Here is an 18,298-nt window from a genome sequence, read left to right on the forward strand (position 1 = left end):
AGTACAGCCCATATGGTAAATATATTGTAAGTATACTTATATTGTAAATGCTTTTTTTTTCATGTGAAATATACACATTAACCAAAGAAAAATGTAACATATTAGAATTAACTGGACAGGCTTAAAGCTGTTATTCACGTGATATTGCTGTCTTACACGGTAAAAGTTAAAGAAGAGGCTAAATAAGGAAGGCCTCCAAGAAGTCTACATGACTTTCTGAATTGTTCTTGTAAATTGCTCCTGTAAAAGTCCAGTGCAAGAAGGCAGTTAAAGAATCTGGGAAAAGATTTATAATGAAACAGAGAAAGAATCATAAAACAGATTAGCTGGAAGGGATGGCGAGAGATCATCCAGTCCATTCTCTGCCTGAAGGCAGGATCAACTGTACCTATGTCAGTTTTGACAGATGTTTGTCTAACTGGTTCTTAAAAGTCTCTAATGATGAAGAATCCACAACCTAACCAGATGTTATACTCTAATGTTTAATTATCTCTACAGTTAGAAAGAATTTCTCTGTCTAATGCAATCACTACTTGTTTTGTTTCTCATGAAAACAGAGGACAGATGTTTCGCTACTTTTTGCAGCATCTTTATACATAAAGTATTCTCTATTTCATATTCAGCAAGTCCTGTTCATTTAATCTTTCTTTAAAGACCATATTTTAGGGAAATCAGAAAAAACAGAGGTTTCCTCTGGACTACCTCCAACTCGACCACATCAAAAAATATGAAGTGCAATGCCCCAAACGGGACACAGCACTCTTGCCTCACCAGGTACAGAGTAGAGCAGTTCTACTCAAAGAAGAGAGTAGTCTTATGGGAGGCACCTGTTTTCATACACCCAGTGTGGCGTTTCCCTTTTCACTGTGGCCTTATCTTGTTGACTCATGCTGCGTTCATGATCTGTCATTACTCCTGGATCTGTTTCTGCAAAATGGTTATACAGGTTTCTGGGGGGTTTTTGGGGGGGGCCTAAGGGTGGAATCTATACTTATTGCTATTGCATAACATGCAATTTTTTTTCCAGATGATTTTTTTCAATTTGCCAAGACCATTCTGAAATTTAATGTTACGGTCCCTTCTCAGTTTGGTGTCATCTTCAAATTTAATACACATAGTGTTTTGTCCTTGACCCGGGCTGTAAATACAAGGAGTGAACAGAAGCCAGCTGAACAGAACCCCATTTGATACATTGTTCTGACCATTCTCTATAGTGCCATCCAGCCAATTCTGGAGTTTAATATAAATTATGTTTCCATGGCTCATGGGTAAGCTACAGGATACCCCAACTTATGGTATGTCCTAGTGACACAGTGCAAGAGCCTTACTAAAGTCAACATATATGGCATCTGCTGTGTCCCCCCTGTTCATAAGGCCTCCTGCTCTGACTTGGAAGAAATTACATTGGTTTGACATTGTTTTTTCACAAATCCATTCTGGCTGTTGCTCCTTTGGTTTGGGGGTGGGGGGACTAAGTGCTTATAACTTCTTTTGAATTTGTTGTTAGGTTGGCATAATCATTCACTCATTAAAAATGTTTCAGGCTTCAGCTGCTTGTGTTGCAGCCCTGAATAAGTGTCTTTCCATCTAGAATAAATACAAAATCTCACTGCACAGACACCAACCAGGAAATTGTCATCTTTCCCCCAAACATTTAAATGTGCGAAGCTTTAAATGTGTGCAAATAGTTAAATGCAACGTAATAACAGTAATCTTTACTATGGAAAGTTTATAGTAAAATGACCAAAATGAATTAGCAGTTAATAGTGAAACATTAGTTATATAAATTCCAGTTTAACTATATCCCTTTAAGATATCATAAGGAAACAGCAGATTATCAAATTTAGAAACAAAGATGTAAAAACATTTTTCTAAATATTAAGATGGGTTTTTAGAGATAAGTTTTTAGACATAAGACTCTTCCCCCCACCCCCGGTAAACAAAACAAAATGAAACAAAGTGCATTGATCTGATTACGAAACTAGAAATGGAGGAAGGAACACTAATCCTAAGAGTGGAACTGCATCAGCATTTAATCTATTCCTGTCTGGCAAAGTGAGGCATTTACTGAACCTTTACTGAAATTTTTAAATATCAAAAACTGTATCAAGTTATAGCGGGTTATAAAGAAATTTAAAGAAAATACCAAAAAAAAAAAAAAGGATTTTCTAGAATTTTCTTTTAGGAAAAGAACTAGCTGAAACATATTTAGGATTAGCTGATTTTTGTGCAGACGAGGCTTCTTTTGGCACTCTCTTTGCTGTTAACTGAGGTCTTAGAATTTAAAAGCATGAATTAAAGAAAATGAAGGGCTATAACATAACATGTAAATATACCTAATAACATGTAAACATACCTAATGAAAGACTGTATATTCTTTGTTCCTGTTTCTCTGATATTCAGAACAGTACATGACAGAACTTTCTTACTGCTTATACATTAATAATGTGCCAGTGAAGACATGTTATGTACTAAGGGCCAACTTTTGCCTTGAAAGGTAAAAACAGTGTAGCTGAGAAAAATGGCTGAATCAGGTTTTACAAATGCAATTTGAAAAAAGAAAAGCGTATTTGTTTATGCATACAAGAGTGTATTTATGCACACATGCACCTGTGAAATTATTTTGGTGAAACATGGGTACAGTTATATAAACACTAGGCCAAACAACTTTTACTTCCTGATCATTTTCATTCTCTCATCTTATGCATCTTATGCAGTGTTTAAAATGCAAAAGGATGTCCTACTACGACAGTAGCAGAAGTGTATCCTGATAGCAGTTAGACAGAAAGGAAGCATGTGAGCATACTCTGGGAAACATATTTGGTTCACCTGACTCGAGAGGATTAAAATATTTTTTGGCTTTCACTTTTGAGTTTATGCTAACACCTCACCAAATTGTTCCTTGAAACAAAAAGTGATTAGTCTGTGATTGCACGAAGAGTAATTTGGGATGTCTCAGCTTTGGGTGACCAACCGATGGTCCTCGAGAGTGATACATGTTCATAAATCTTTGAACATAAGTTCCCTTTAAAGTGTCACAGACTGACAAACTGATGCCCACTGAACCACTAGCAACTTAAAAAAAAAACCAGTTTCTGACACTGTTTTATTTCTAAAACGTGGTTATGGTTATTTCTTTGGTTATCAGCTGCTCACTTTGGGCTTTATTGATAGTCTTAATGTGCTAGTAATTTTCCTTGTAATGTACAAACTCTAAATATGCTAAATAAAGAAATTTTAAAAGTGTTTATCAACAATTTAAACTTCCTTGCTGAGGAACTGTATCTAAATAATAAACTATGGGCATTTGTTGCAGTGTCACTTAGAAAACGAGGGTGCCTTGGAGGAAAGCGTCTTTAAAAACCGCTGCAGAGTAGTGCTCCCGTTCTGCGTTCGTTCTCAGCTTCAAATAGAGCAGCTTAAGCTCAACGCCACAGCATCCTGTAGAATCAAACCCTAAGCCATCCCAGTTTTTTACAGGTATGTCGTACTTCTAACAACCAAATGCTGAGTAGGACCTGTTATAGCAGGTTTTGTCATCCAAAGATCATCTATTATTCTTTTAAAATATTGTTTTAAAATACCACCTTACATTAGGATAATCTTCAAAATGTGATGCAGTGTGCATCCTGACCAATACTGTTTTAAAAAAATGGTAAGGTTTACTATTTTACTGTGTATTTCACTAGTTAATAACACCAATAATTACTGGCAAGGATAAGAAATGTGTCTCTTTTTATCAGTCCAAAGGTCATATATTCAGCAGTTTAGGGAAAACTCATTCTGAGGAAGCTGCATTTCCTTCAGATGTTTTTAGCTCCTTAAGTATTAAGTAAACAGTTACTACTGCTTTCTTTTCTAGCATAATTTTCTGAGCCAACAGAGATTCTAAGTGCTTAGGATATATAGGATACCACTAACTCAAGGAGGTATTGAGGCAAGGCAAATTTTGCATCAGAGGATCACCCTTGACTGTCTCTTTTAACAATGCTTTAAATGATCCAAGGATAGTCTGAAATCCTACAATGAACTCTGCATGGGTGGTGATCCGCTGTGCCCGAATGCAAGTACAGTAGAAGTATGAAGTGTGAAACTCCCTCAATTGTTCCAATGAAACTGGTATTCCAGCCTCAGACAGATTTATCTACAACTCTACGTACATACATAAGGAACAGATCTGGATAGGAGGAAGTCCTCTGCTATAAACCATAGGTTGAAGATATATTTTACACAACTAAGCTTTTCATTAGCCAGCCTACCAGCTAGTTCAGACTAGTCCAATTTCATTTGTTAGAACAACAACAGGAAACGTCAACTGTAATACTGTAATATCATAAGGTCCACACCTTACGTACCTTCAGGAGATACATAAAAAGAAAGTGGCTTTGTAGCTGCTACTCACAATAAAAGTGCTAGTCCAACACACATGAAAAGCAGTAAATTTTACCCCCCCCCCCCCCAGGATTGAACAACCCTTAATTCCCCCTTATTTAAACAATTATTCCAGTGCTGGTATTGCACACAGTGTAATTACATTAAGGTCATGAACGGACTTTGAGAATTTATATAGCATTTTTTAAAGGCTTATTCACATTTTTTGCAATCTAACAATATATAAATGTCTCCATATCTCGATGTAATAAATATTTTCAAAATTTTGAAAATCTTTTTGTAAGTGGAAAGTATTTCTGCAAAATATCTTGTGGAATTCTACTATTTCTGCAATCAGCAAGAGGTCAGGCAGTACTCCTTCAGGTAAGTTCCATTTAGCATGCTTCAGTAGCAATTCCTGCTTTATGTAAAGTTAATAGAAAAGAAACATCAAGTATCTAGTGGCAGATTTGCCTGCCCTGTCTTAATTTTCATGCATAGTTCCCCTCACTATACATAAACATATTTCCATTGCATATTGGATTAATATTAAATATGATTTATTAAAAGTAGAGAGAACAAGGTATAAAAACCTTGTTTTGTTAAAAATGAGGAAAGGCCATCTAAGCATGCAGGATTGTTAATAGGTAATACCTTGCCAAAGAAGAATTCCTGTGATGTAGGCATGATATTGCTGTGTCTCTTCCAAGCCTTAGTACACAAAGGCCAGAGGTGAAGTCCCTGGAGAGCTTCACATTGCAAATATTCCACTTTGCAATCCTGACCATGGTACATTAAGCATGATCCTGTAAGATATCAAGTGCTGTATCACTTACCAGCTGTAAGTAAGTGAAAGTGAGTAAGTAGCCCAGAAATGCCCTATGGGCTTTTCTCTTTGAGATTGGTTTGTGAGAATAAACCCTCTTCGCTCTATTCCTTCCACACACATAACCCAACCCTCTGTCCTCAAAATAAAATTAGTCTAGTCAGGAAAAAAAAATCTCAGTTTAAACAGAAATGCCTAAGAAATTAAATCTCCTAATAGTTTAGAGAAAATGTAGCACCTTCTTTCTATAATTATTATTGTAAATAAATAATTTCACAAGTGTCCAAATGCCATCTTCAAATTACTGTAATTTACCATAAGAGACTGTTTTGCGGCTGTAATAATTAGCCCAGTTTCCTGAGGAGGAAAAGCTTATCCAGTCAGGCAAACTGTCCCTTCCCCATCCCACAAAAAACTTCTGAAACGGACATCCACATTTCAGTACTATTTGAAAGAGAAGCAGAAGTCCTCACAATACATAGAAGTTCCATGGAAGTGAAAATCACTGGAGAGGAAAAGGCAGAAATTTCCTATTACACAGTCAACGGCTCAGTACATAGGGCATGCACTATGGTGAGGCGGCTCTTTGCTGGGTGAGGGTATTGGGGGGCGAGGGGACTTTAATGAGGAGCTGAGGCATTATGTAGAGGGGGAGAGGAGGAGCTGGAGGACAAAGACCTAAATTAATAGGAAATCAAGCTTACTTAACTCTACTGTTTCCAAATAAAGTTGTTTACCTTCTCATTGAGCCATTACAAAGTGAAACAATGGCATATAAAGGCCTTTGGATTCAGTAGGACTACTTAAAATGCATGAAGTTTGGCATACCCGTAAGTCTTTGCAGAAGCAGGGCAGTACAGTGTGGAAGTGGGACAAGTAGTACAAACTGGGCTTGAGCATGCTGCCATTTCAATCTCTGGAGAAACAACCACTGTCTTTATTGGTGCAGAATCCACTTATTCTATGATTAAGTGCTGAATCATATTGCCTCTTTCTTCAGGGGCATAATGCTGAGAAATAAATGAGAATGAACCTCAAAATGCTAAAAAATTCAGTGGAAATATCATAGATGCACAGTTTCTCAAAAGATAACCATCTGAAAATTGGTCAGTTTTTAAAAATACATTCAATGTTGTTTCTGTGATAGCATTTGCTCTGCGTGAATGAAATGGGTAACAGCTCCAATTTCCTAGATTTTACAATCACAGTTTTTCTCCCCCTTGTTTCTTTGTCAACTACGTATAAAATCAAAAAGAGGAACTGACATAAAGGAGCAATGGAGGAAATTAAACGCTCTGTGTATTTTTTACAAGTGAAACCTAAAAAAAGATGAATATTTCCCTCTTTTGTAAGATTAATCTTCAGATAATATTACTTGAACTAATCTAGCTAAAACAAATTCAGGTGAGAAAAAATACCCTAGAAAAACACTTTCCTAGTAAATATGAACTGCTCTAGACTGACACTTTTAGAATACCTTCAGACACACAAAGGAAAGAGAGTTGTGTACAGTAATACCAATATTGTTTTACAAAACTAGTCCTATCTTCTCATTCTTACCCAAAGGGTGTTCTTTTTTATAGTCTCCTGAATAGAATAAGCTGTCTATTCAACAGACAATAAAAAGGAATACCCCCTTGGGTAAGAAAGAAAAGAGACAGCTCTGGGACAGTTCCGACCTGAGGCCTTACTCTGTAATCACTCTGCAGCTCACACATCAAAATAGTTTGGATATTCATATATTTAGGTATGGTGAGGTTGCTACAGCAACGTCATGTACTGCATACAACTCCCATTGCTTTTCCAACTGCAGATGTATGAACTAGTTTAAATGTTTTATTAGATTTTTTTTTTGAATTTATGATCAAGTACAAACCCATCTGCAGTTGACAGCTTGTCTTGTTGCTCACAATTTATAACAAAGCAGAAACACTTCCCACCAATGCTATACAATATTTGGGGGCAAGCCCCAACAGATGTGCTATGAGAATCTATGTCACAGACCCTGTTGATTATGTACCGCAATATAATTTCAGTATGCTCTCACATTGTAGTTAATGTAGTTTTCACACACCCCTGCCCCCCACACACTCTTTTTTAATGCAATATAGCACCTCTACCAATACTCATTGAAGTGACAGGGCATAAAAAGTGCATGAATCAAAGAACAATAGCTGAAAGGAGAGAGACTTGTTAGAAATGGCTATGGACACATTTTGTCCTGGGTCATTGTTTAGTAATGAACAGCAATTTTACTAATAACTTGAATATTTGGAAAGAGTAACATAAAATGATGAGACTCTTTGGATCTGGACAGATTTTTACTTCTATTATCAAGCTGTTAAAATTGCTTGATTTTACTTCTACCAAAGACAATGTTTGAATTTGTATAAATTAAAAAAAGTAATTTTAATCTGTTTTTTGTTGTTTTCTTTTCCTATTCTCTCAGTGTTTGGGCCATTATAGTCTAAAATCCCCATTCATTGCTTTAGAAACCTTTATTAGTATCTCAGAAGGCCTACAAACCATATGTTATGCTTGTCTTTATCATTGGCTTAGCAATAAAATCATAGCTTAAGTAAAAACAAGTCAAATATAACAGCTCTAAATGTCATATGTAAAGCAATTCTATATATAAATAGATTCTTTTCAAATTTCTGCTACCAAGATTTAGAGTTAGTATTCTTCCAAGAAATCTTACAAATCTCCCTGAAGTTTTCCCTTTTCTTCTCTATGTCTAGAATCCACACCCTTCAAAACAATAGCAGATAGCAATCTGTCAGTTCTCCAGTAAGCACAGGCTGTCTAGCTGGTGTCATTAACACCTAAAAAAAAAAGCTTTGCTCACCTTGCTTGCCAGGAATTCACTATAGCTGGTTAATAATACTTATACCTAGCAATTACCTAGTCTTTTCAAGTTCAAAGTACTGCAAAAAGAAAAAATCAACTGCAGCATTTTCTAGATTTGTGCTAATTCCTATTAACACAATATTTTTTTAAGATCTGACACATTCTGGAGTGTTGAATTTAAGCTCTTCAGTTTTCACTGTTTTCTTAGCTTTTGCCTGCTTTCTCTCCCACTCTGGAATCTGTGTCATCTTTTTTTTCCCCCCAAGACTGGTGGTATTAACTGCCTTGATGAGCCAAAAGTACGGACTGACCTGTGCTTACGCTCCCATTTTCATTTGCTTTCTCCAGATCCATCTCCCTTCTTCAGTTTTTCACCTTTAGAGTGAGCTCTTCTTCTCTGTACCTTTATCACCATCGTTTCTGAGTGTCTGCTTGAAGTCAACCATGCAATGTGGCTATTATCTATCACATGCATTTTGTTACTCTCTCCTGAGGGAAAAAAATGCATAAAATGTTGGGTTTCCTTTGGATTTTTTCAATAATATAGATGTTGATATATGTTGCTGTACGTTTGCATGAGACAGTCAGATCAGAGACAGTAATACCAATACTCTGCAAAGAAGCTGATGAGCTTTGTGATCCAGGGTGGAGCTACCCCCTACCGTGAAACTGTGGAAGTGTCCTTATGGTCCATCCTTTTCCTCCTATTACCCTCACACAGCTTAGCTTCTGAGGTACCTACAAACGGCTTTATTCGCATTTATAGTAGTAGGTAGCCTTTTAAGAAAGTGGAATATGCCGGCTTGAAAATTTTATGTCAGTTGGTAGTAGCCAGACCCTGTAGGAAAGGCAGGCCTTTCTCCCCTTCTCAGACAAACCTGATCATTGTATTACTTATCTTAGCTATGAGTTGCAAAGCGGAATTCTCCTTCATTTCTGCTAAACAGCTGTAGACCAAGCTGCCTTTTTACACCCCATCAGTGTGTCTAACCCAGGCACTCACTTTCTTCTGCATAATTTAGCCCTCCTCCGATAACAATCGCAAATAATTTCTGCGCCATCTAGTGTTCCACCCCGGGCCATGTCTGCAAATCTGGCCTTGCCTTTGCATCCATCTTTAAGGGGGGAATCTGCCACTTCAACTCATTATTTGAATGTGACATCAACACAAAGCTGCTTCCCATTTCAAGTCCTCTGCTATCTGAGTATTGGAAAAGCATTTTGAAGATAGTACCACTTGTCTTTGCTGTTATTCCCATGGAAAGGGCAGGAGAACTGAACTGGGCACAAATGGGTTGGATTATTTGCTCATGTGTGGTGAATATAGCTGTTTGCTTGAGCACCACGAAGTGTTGTCAAGGGCACAGTGGCAAAGCCAGCATCAAACTCTTGAGAGCAACAGATGTTATGATGATGATGATTCAGTCTAAGCTAGCTAGTGCCTAGATCTGATAACTAGTGGTGACAGAAACTGATTCTGAGAGGAAGAAATTCCCATGTAGCAGTAACGTCTGTGTAGGTGGCATTTCTGGAAATACCTGGAGCACTTCCAGTTTTCAGGCTGTAGCAAGTTTGTCAGACAATACATTCAGCCCTGCCTCCACGCAGCCCGGTAACATGCAGTGACGCAAGTGGTACATAACTTAGTAGAGCACAGCCTCGACGCTCGCTAGGGCATTTGGGCATTGCTACTTAAGCATCCAGTAAGGTTAATAGTTAAGGAGCTCTGAGTGAGCACTGCGCTACAGAACTGGTGCAACAGATGCAGAGGCAGCTTTTGTTTTTATTAACTAGTTCATTTTCCCCAGAATGGTTTTAATATTCGGTGCACCTGGGTCCCCCAATATAATATTAATCAATGGCTGTCTAGTCTTGAGGCACTTTCTTTAACAGGTGGCTGGTGTTTTATTAGTTTGGGCACCTCTGCCTCCTAAGGCTGACGTCCGCTACTGCAGCCTCAGTGACCGTCCCCACCCAAGGCGCAGCAGGCGGGCGTTTGCCAGTACAGCGCAAGCCGCCCGCGCCCTGCCGCCACAGGACATAACCCGCGAGGAGTCCGAGGTGGAGCGGGAGGTCCCGACAGACGCCCTTCGGGAGGGGCGGCGGCGGGTACGCCACCATTTGGCATCGAGGCGGCACTGACGCGGCGCAGGCGGCTGGGAGCTGCCATGTGCGCGGCCGCAGCAACGCACCGCTCCCCGCACGGCGCGGAGCCGCCTCGCCCGGCCCCACGTGGACGCCCGTGCGGAACCGGCGGCGCGGGGAAAACCCTCCCGCAGCCGCGCGCCCTCGGCGCCAAGCCGCCAGGGCGCGGCGCCTCCTTCTTCCCTCCCCTCCCCTCCCCTCCCCTCTCCCCGCGCGGCGGAGCCCAAGGGTCGCCCGCGGCGCGAGGGAGGAACCGGCTCGCGCCGGTCTCGAGGGAAAAGGCGCGAAAGCGCACGCGCCCCTGCCCGTGCCGGCGCAGGGGGTTGGTGGGGAGACATTGACGTCATCCCCGCGCGCCGCCGCCGCGCTTCGCTTCGCTTCGCTTCTGAAGGGAGCGTGCCCTGCCGCCGCCGCCGCCGCCGCCGCCGCTGCCCTGCCGCCGCCGCGGGGCAGCTGCCTTTCCTCCGCGAGGTGCGCGCGGGGCGGGCGGGGCCGGGCCGGGCCGCCGCTCCCGGTGCGCGGCAGGTGTGTGCGGGGGAGGGGGGAGCGGGGTCAGCGGGGGGACGGCGGTGGCGGCGGCGCCGCGGGCGGGCAGGGGGGTGTCCAGTGCCGTGGTGGTTCTGCCGAGCTGTGTTTAACGAGTGCCGCCTGCCTCTCCTCCCGGCTTCCCCCGCAGACAGCCCGCCGGCGCTGACAGCGGCCGGGAGTATGAGTCTCTTCAATCTGGACCGCTTTCGCTTTGAGAGGAAGGCGAAAAACGTGGAGACCCTGCCTGCCTCCGTGGCCCAGGCGCAGGCAGCCGGCTCGGCGGCGGCGGGCAGGGCCGCTGGCGGCGGCGGAGAGGCTGCGGATGGGAGCAGCAGGCCAGACACGCCGGCCTCGGATGTGGCAGAGATAACTGGTGAGTCAGGTGTTTTGCATGCAGTGCAAGCACCTGTGAGTACCTCACTTCTAGAAATAAAATAAATGTTCTCTCTCTTTTTTTTTTTTTTGTCTTTCTGTTTTGCAGCTACACTGCCTTATGCACGTGTATTTCACAGTCACTTCCCCCAAAGAATCCTGTTTTTGTAACAGTGCTTGCTCTAATTAAATCTGGGCATTTGCGGTCGAGTCAGGAACCTGCTGATAACCAGAGATGAAAACGATTTTTCAGTTGAGTGAACTCCAGCTTGACTGATTACAGTATGCCAACCTTTCCTACTTCCTTATTGTTTTCTTAAGTATATGCTAATAAAACATCTTAGGCTTTTCAAAGAAAAGAGTACATTTTATTGTCTGGTAAGTGCAACACTACATAGGTCTGATTTTTTGTTGTTGTTTGTTTGGGTTTTTTTTTTTTTTGACTCCTAGATTAATGAAATGTGGAACATCCCAGAAAACTGAAATGGGTTAAAGTAGGTTTTTTTTCAGTTGGGCCTGGTTTTGTAGAGAGCTGAAGAGCCTGCTGCCGATTCTCACTAGCTGGTTAGATTAACACTTTTGAAGCAGTGCTTGTCCCCTTTTTTGGCAGTAGCTTGTGTTTTTTTACAGAAATATGAAACATTTGTTTATGTAATGGTTTGTTGGTCTTTCTTTCTAGTTTGGCTGATTCACTAGGCATGTGCTATTTCTGTTCACATTAATCAGTTAATACTGGTAGACTGCCATAATGATTGTCAACTAAGCAATCACATTCACTTGTGAAATTGTTTTTTGCTTGTTGTATGGATACCAGTTTTTCTGTTGCTGGAGCTATAAGAATGGAAGAACAAAAATTACATGTTTTTAATAAGAACAATATCTGAAATATATATATTATGTAGTCTGTATAGCTCTTCTGATACAGATGTCAAGATGCAAGTGTTAATGGAGAGATCAGAGAGGCTTGGATTATGCATTTAGATATTAATGGAGCAACAATATCAGTTGGACTTATTTCACTTAATTATTTTTTGTATACAGACTTGCCTTTGGGGAATGTAATTTATCACAGGATGTTTTCTGTGCAGTAAGATACAGAAATCTTTTCACTTAAAACGAGGAATTAATCTTTTAAAAGAGAGCAGATGAATTTCATATTAGATTGATATTTTTGTTTTCAATGAATTTTGGTTTTGTGCAGGTTGGCTGTTTTCAAGTGACTGGAGTGCTGTTGTATTTGTAGTAGTAAACATCAATGCAAGGGTCCATGCTAAAAATAAATGAAAAAAATACTGCCTTGAGGGTTGCCAGACTGGAATTAAATAGCCTGTCCCATACCAGAGAGGCTGTTTTGGTGCGAGGGAGGAGAAAATACAGAAAGTCAGCAACTGTTAGTTGTGGTTCCTACATGCATGTGCTTTGCTAAGAATTGCTGAGAAACTGGCGCTCTCTGAGGAAGTGCACTTTGACACAAGACTTGTTTTCCTATATGTGATAAGTCATTATCTAGTGTAGGCATTACTGAAGGAACCCTGTACCCTTCATCTTGTGTGATGGACATAGACATGAAGTAATGGATGGCTCTGCTTGTTGTGCAGCTAATTTGGTTTGTTTTTATGAATTTTTTTCCTTTAATCTGTCTGTGGACTTGATTTGGTCGGTGAACGTACATAGGTAGACCATAATACTAAGACCAAGAAACTTTGGAACTCATTTTTTAAGTATGGGTCTCCACTTTGGAACTCATTTTTTAAGTATGGGTCTCCCTTAGCTTATATTCTAAGTAGGCAGAATTGAGGATGGATGACAGGGCAGGGATGCAATACACAATTTAGGGGCATTAATTTCTTGGTATGGGTTTAGTTATGTGATGTAATGAAAGACGAAGGACAGCGTAAAGAGCAACTGTTGTGGAAGACCAAGAAATACTGAGAAAACTAATGGGAGATGATTGTAGCCACCAGCAAATCAGAGTAGGGTAGAAGAAGTTGAGATAAAATTTGCAGCGAGTGGCTAACTTAAATAAGAATCTGTGGATACAGATGCTGGTGTAGAATTAGGACCCTAATTAACATTTAAAATGGATATACAATTACTAGTACTTTACATTTATATAATACTTCATGTTTCACAGATACTGAGGATTTAAAGAAGAGTGGTGTTGTGCCTGCCCCCCCGCCCATGTATTTGCACATGAGAACCAGAATATGCTTTTTATTTAACCCATTTTAAGTGAGTTCATTAAGCAACCATTCGAAAAATCAGATAGTACTTTCTAAGGCTGTAGAAATCGATAGAACATAAACACTCATTTGTCGGCAGGATATGAGGCACTTAAATGTAAAACGGTAAACTGGATTTGATTAGCAGATGCATGTCCTCCTGGTTTCCATCAGTTCCATTCATTTTTAGAAAAAATATTTAGATGCCTGTTGTGCCATGGAACACATAATTGTCTTTTTAGCTAGCTCTTTTTGTTTTCCCAGAGCAAACTTATATTGTTAGATTATTCTACACCCTGGGTATGCTATTCTTAGCTCCTTTACAATCACTTTGTGATGGTACATCACATGCATACCTTGTGTTTTAAGCAGTTTGGAGTCTTAATAGCTAGAAGAATTGGTCATCTTTATCTGTGTTTTGAAAATTACATAGGCTTGCAGTGACTTTTTAGCCAAGTTGTAGGATGTGCTGAAAATGACTTCACTGAGGCGTAGAAATCAAATAAGGGCACATTTATCAAATTGTATCTGAAAGAAAGGTGGAAAAAATATATCTGATTTTTCTCTATAGTTTTCTGTAGAGATTACTCTTACTTACCAAATAACACACAGATTTGGATTTTATTAGTCTGAGAAAATGGTGATGTGCCCAGTGGTAAATAGTGAAGCTATCTTCATTTTTAAAATAGATTTTTTTTTTTAATTCTCCCAATAGCCTACTGTGCTAAGATAATGAGATTATTCCAATTTCCTTAGCTTAACATGGAGCAGATTTATATTCAGAAAGCACATTTAAAAGCTTCACCAGAGAATTAAAATAAAGTTGTGGATGAAATTAAATGATTATATATATAATATGATGCTACTAATAGTTGATTTTGTTGCTGTCCTCTCTGTACAATTGAAATATATAACACAAAAGATTGGGCTATAGAGTCATGATTTTCAGATTGTCACACCATTCACTTGCGGTGGGACCATTTTTTTTGTATTTCTATCTGTTGTCACTTTCTTCATGATCAGAAGATGATGTCTTTGGCTTAGGTCATGGCTCAGAGAATATCATACACTTAAAGCATTTGTGGAGAAAAGTAATGACATGGCTGTGTAGTGAACTTTTCTGAGGATTCAGAGGAAAATGTGTTGCATTAATCGTTGTTTAAAATGAGTCCTTGAAAGAAGCACCTTAGAATACTGTGGTTATCTAGGATTATTTTAGTGAATGAAAACATTTTCCTTTGAAACAGGAGTATTACTCAGTTTATAGATTTGAACAGCATGTATTTGATACTGCTTTTCAAAGCTGGGGGGAGTTGCTTTCTATTTGACAACTTCTATTTGTTGTGCAATTGTAGTAAATACAGTAAGCATCAGTTTTGTTTTCTGTTGAGAGAAAAGGCCAGCCTCCTTTGACTATGGTGTATGGTTGATGTGGGAGGCTGTATTCAGAATTACAGGGAGATGTAATGTGGATCTGCTCTAGACACAGGCTTCCTGAAAAACAGTAGTGAATAAAACTAAAAAAACCCCCAAACCTAAAATAACTAGAAAAAAACCTACACTTTTTCAACCTGAAGTATTTTTTTTAGATCCATTTTTTTCTTTCCCCTAACATTTAGGAGTTCTGTGTTTCCTTTTTTCGCCTTAGAGTCAAATGTTCATCTTATGATTACAGGTTATCCCTTAATAGTCCTTTTTAATCACCCATAATCAGGAATGCTGCCTCCAATAATTATGTACTATGGCAATAAATGTTTAAACCGTTATTACTGTACAAGGTTATAATTTGCTCTAAATATATGGGAAGGACTTCTGTTAGGTATATGATTTACTTTGTTGTTGTTGTTCTCCTCCTGTTAAGGGATTCTGTTAAGTAGGATAGATGGAGGTTAGGAGCGGGGGGGAAGGAATATTGCTTTTTTTAGAGAGAGGGGGCTAGAGAGGCTACTTAGCATTTCATAGGGATAGGCATTGCCATGAAGACACTGGACACTGATTGCTATTTAAAGTAAAAATAAAATGAGAGGGCACCAAGTGATGCATTAAATACACCTTTTATTTAAATCTAATCTTCTTCCAGGCTTTATATTCTAAAGAATAAAATTACATTTAAGGCTGTGTTATTTTTGAAAACTACTCTGTTTTAACAAATACATACATATTCTCCTCAGGATGCTTTTAAGCAAAGCTGTCATGAGTGTATGTCACTTGCATACTTCCAGGAATAGTATGTTTGGAATATAGTCTACAAGGCTACGGTCATGAAAACTGACTTGAGGAATTCTGTTAATGATTCAATAAATGATTCAGTGTAGATGGGGAACTCTTGTTTTTTACAGACCTTTTTGGATATTTCCATTCACTTCTTTCTTTTTATACACCTTGTATTTCTGTGATAACCCATGCTTGACTATCCCCAAATAGCCATTTTTTAACCTTCAGGCAGCAGTTTTTATGCCTATTTTGTTTTTAATCTTTTGCTTTGCTAAAGGGTAATTGCTCAAATAATTTTTTCCTGCATCTTCCTGTATAAATCTAATGAAAAAGTTTAATATTTTCCCTAAGGTCTCTTCTGCTCTTCTCCTGCATTCCTCTTAAAACTTAGGTATGTGGTTTTCAGATAAAGGAAATCAACTGTAAAAAGGACAACCTATCTGCTCCCAAATATGGGCAGACAGGAAAAAATACAGTTAAGGAACTTTCTACTGCCAACATGTTGGTCTTGGTTATAGGAAGGCCTGTGTGGCACGATGTGTTACTGCCTCAGAATGGGTAGTTTTTAGGCCTTCCGTAGTTCACGTGTGGTGTTTCTTTTCTTTGTTAAGATAGCAAGATTACTTTGCTAGAGGTGACTTTTGTCTCTTCTAAAAACCATTTCAGTAGCTCTGTATTGGTTTTGAAAGTGATATAAAACGTTTAGGTTTGTATAACTTAGTTAAAATTAAGGCCTTTTATCATAAAGGAAGGAACTGGACAACATGTAGCTCACTTCTGCATTTGTCTGTTGGTTGAATTTTATTCTAGTCTCTGCCTGGCCATCAGCATTGAAAAATGAGGTTACAGGCGCACTTTGTTTTATTGCACTTCACTTTATTGCGCCTCGCAGATATTGCGGTCTTTCTAAGTTGAAGGTTTGTGGCAACCCTGCGTCGAGCAAGTCTGTCGGTGCCATTTTTCCAACAGCGTGTGCTCACTTTGTGTCTTTGTGTCACATTTTGGTAATTCTCGCAATATTTCAAACTTCATTATTATTTTATCTGCTGTGGTGATCTGTGATCAGTGATCTTAGTTATTTTTGTAATTGTTTTGGGGTGCCACAAACCGCGCCCATATTAGACGGCAGACTTAATTGATAAATGTTGTGTGTTTTCTGACTGCTCTACTGACCAGCCGCTCCACCATCTCTCTCCCGCTCCTCCGGCTTCCCTATTCCCTGAGAGGCAACAACATTGAAATTAGGCCAGTTAATAACCCTGCAATGGCCTCTAAGTGTTCAAGTGAAAGGAAGAGTTGCATGTCTCTCACTTTAAATCAGAAGCTAGAAATGATGAAGCTCAGTGAGGAAGGCATGTTGAAAGCCGAGACAAGCCCAAAGCTAGGCCTCTTACGCCAAACAGCCAAGTTGTGAATGCGAAGGGAAAGTTCTTGAAGGAAATTAAAAGTGCTACTCCAGTGAACACACAAATAAGAAAGCAAAACAGCCTTATTGCTGATATGGAGAAAGTTTTACTGGTCTGGATAGAAGATCAAACCAGCCACAATATTCCCTTAAACCAAAGCCTGTTTCACAGTAAGGCTCTGGACTCTCTTGAACTCTGTGAAGGCTGAGAGAGGTGAGGAAGCTGCAGAAGAGAAGTTTGAAGCTAGCAGAGGTTCATGACGTTTAAGGAAAAAAGCAGTCTCCATAACATAAAAGTGCAAGGTGAAGCAGCAAGTGCTGATATAGAAGCTGCAGCAAGTTATCCAGAAGATCTAGCTAAGATAATTGGAATACACTTCATAAAGCTAGAGATGCCGTAGGTAAATTGCTCTGATGGTTCTGGGCAAAGTAAATTGAAAACCTTCTGGAAAGGATTCAGCGTTCTAGATGCCATTAAGAACATTTGTGATTCATGGGAGGAGGTCAAAATATCAGCATTAACAGGAGTTTGGAAGAAGTTGATTCCAACCCTCGTGGGTGACTTTGAGGGGTTGGAGACTTCAGTGGAGGAGGAAGTAACTGCAGATGTGGTGGAAATAGCAAGCGAACTAGAATTAGAAGTGGAGCCTGAAGATGTGACTGAATTGCTGCCACCTCATGATAAAGCTTTTAATGGATGAGGAGTTGCTTCTTATGGATGAGCAAAAAAAGTGGTTCATTGGGATGGAATCTGCTCCTGGTGAAGATGCTGAGAACATTGTTGAAATGATAACAAAGGCTTTACAAAATTACATAGACTTGGTTGATAAAGCAGCGACAGGATTTGAGAGGATTGACTCCGATTTTGAAAGAAGTTTTATTATGGGTAAAATGCTATCAAACAGCATGGCCTGCTACAGAGAAATCCTTGGTGAAAGGAAGAGTCAGTTGATGCGGCAAACTTCATTGTTGTCTGATTTTAAGAAATTGCCACAGCCGCCCCAGCCTTCAGCAACCACCACCCTGGTCGGTCAGCAGCCATCAACATTGAGGCAAGACCCTCTCTCAGTGAAAAGATTACAACTCGCTGAAGGCTCTGATGATGGCTTGCATTTTTTAGCAATAAAGTATTTTTTAATCAAGGTATGTGCATTGGTTTTTTTAGATGTAATATTATTGCACACTTAATAGACTACAGTATAGTATAAACATAACTTTTATATGCACTGGGAAACCAAGAGAGTCATGTGACTAGCTGTATTGCGGTGGTCTGGAACTGAACCCACAGTATTTCGGAGGTACATCTGTTATGCTTTATTGCAACTTGGCTTGGTAAGTTCTGGAGTTGGTGAATGGAGGCAAAAG

General features: G+C 39.7%; 1 protein-coding gene across 9 annotated transcripts in view; it reads left to right on the plus strand.

Annotated features, from left to right (window-relative positions):
* The first annotated feature begins 10,512 nt into the window (after positions 1-10,512).
* The window catches only part of SMARCAD1 (SWI/SNF-related, matrix-associated actin-dependent regulator of chromatin, subfamily a, containing DEAD/H box 1), a 72,074-nt gene continuing 64,288 nt past the window's right edge, over positions 10,513-18,298 (plus strand). For 6 of the 9 annotated variants that reach the window (XM_064510478.1, XM_064510482.1, XM_064510480.1 and 3 more), the window contains exons 1-2: positions 10,513-10,663; positions 10,869-11,093. In XM_064510478.1, coding sequence (XP_064366548.1) covers positions 10,901-11,093 — 193 coding nt within the window. In that variant the 5' untranslated portion in view covers positions 10,513-10,663; positions 10,869-10,900. Of the gene's footprint in view, positions 10,664-10,694; positions 10,718-10,868; positions 11,094-11,201; positions 11,471-18,298 lie in introns of those variants that run through there. The other 3 variants (XM_064510479.1, XM_064510485.1, XM_064510486.1) reach the window with 3 other exon arrangements.

Source organism: Dromaius novaehollandiae, chromosome 4, assembly GCF_036370855.1.
Source record: "Dromaius novaehollandiae isolate bDroNov1 chromosome 4, bDroNov1.hap1, whole genome shotgun sequence".
Taxonomy (NCBI): domain Eukaryota; kingdom Metazoa; phylum Chordata; class Aves; order Casuariiformes; family Dromaiidae; genus Dromaius; species Dromaius novaehollandiae.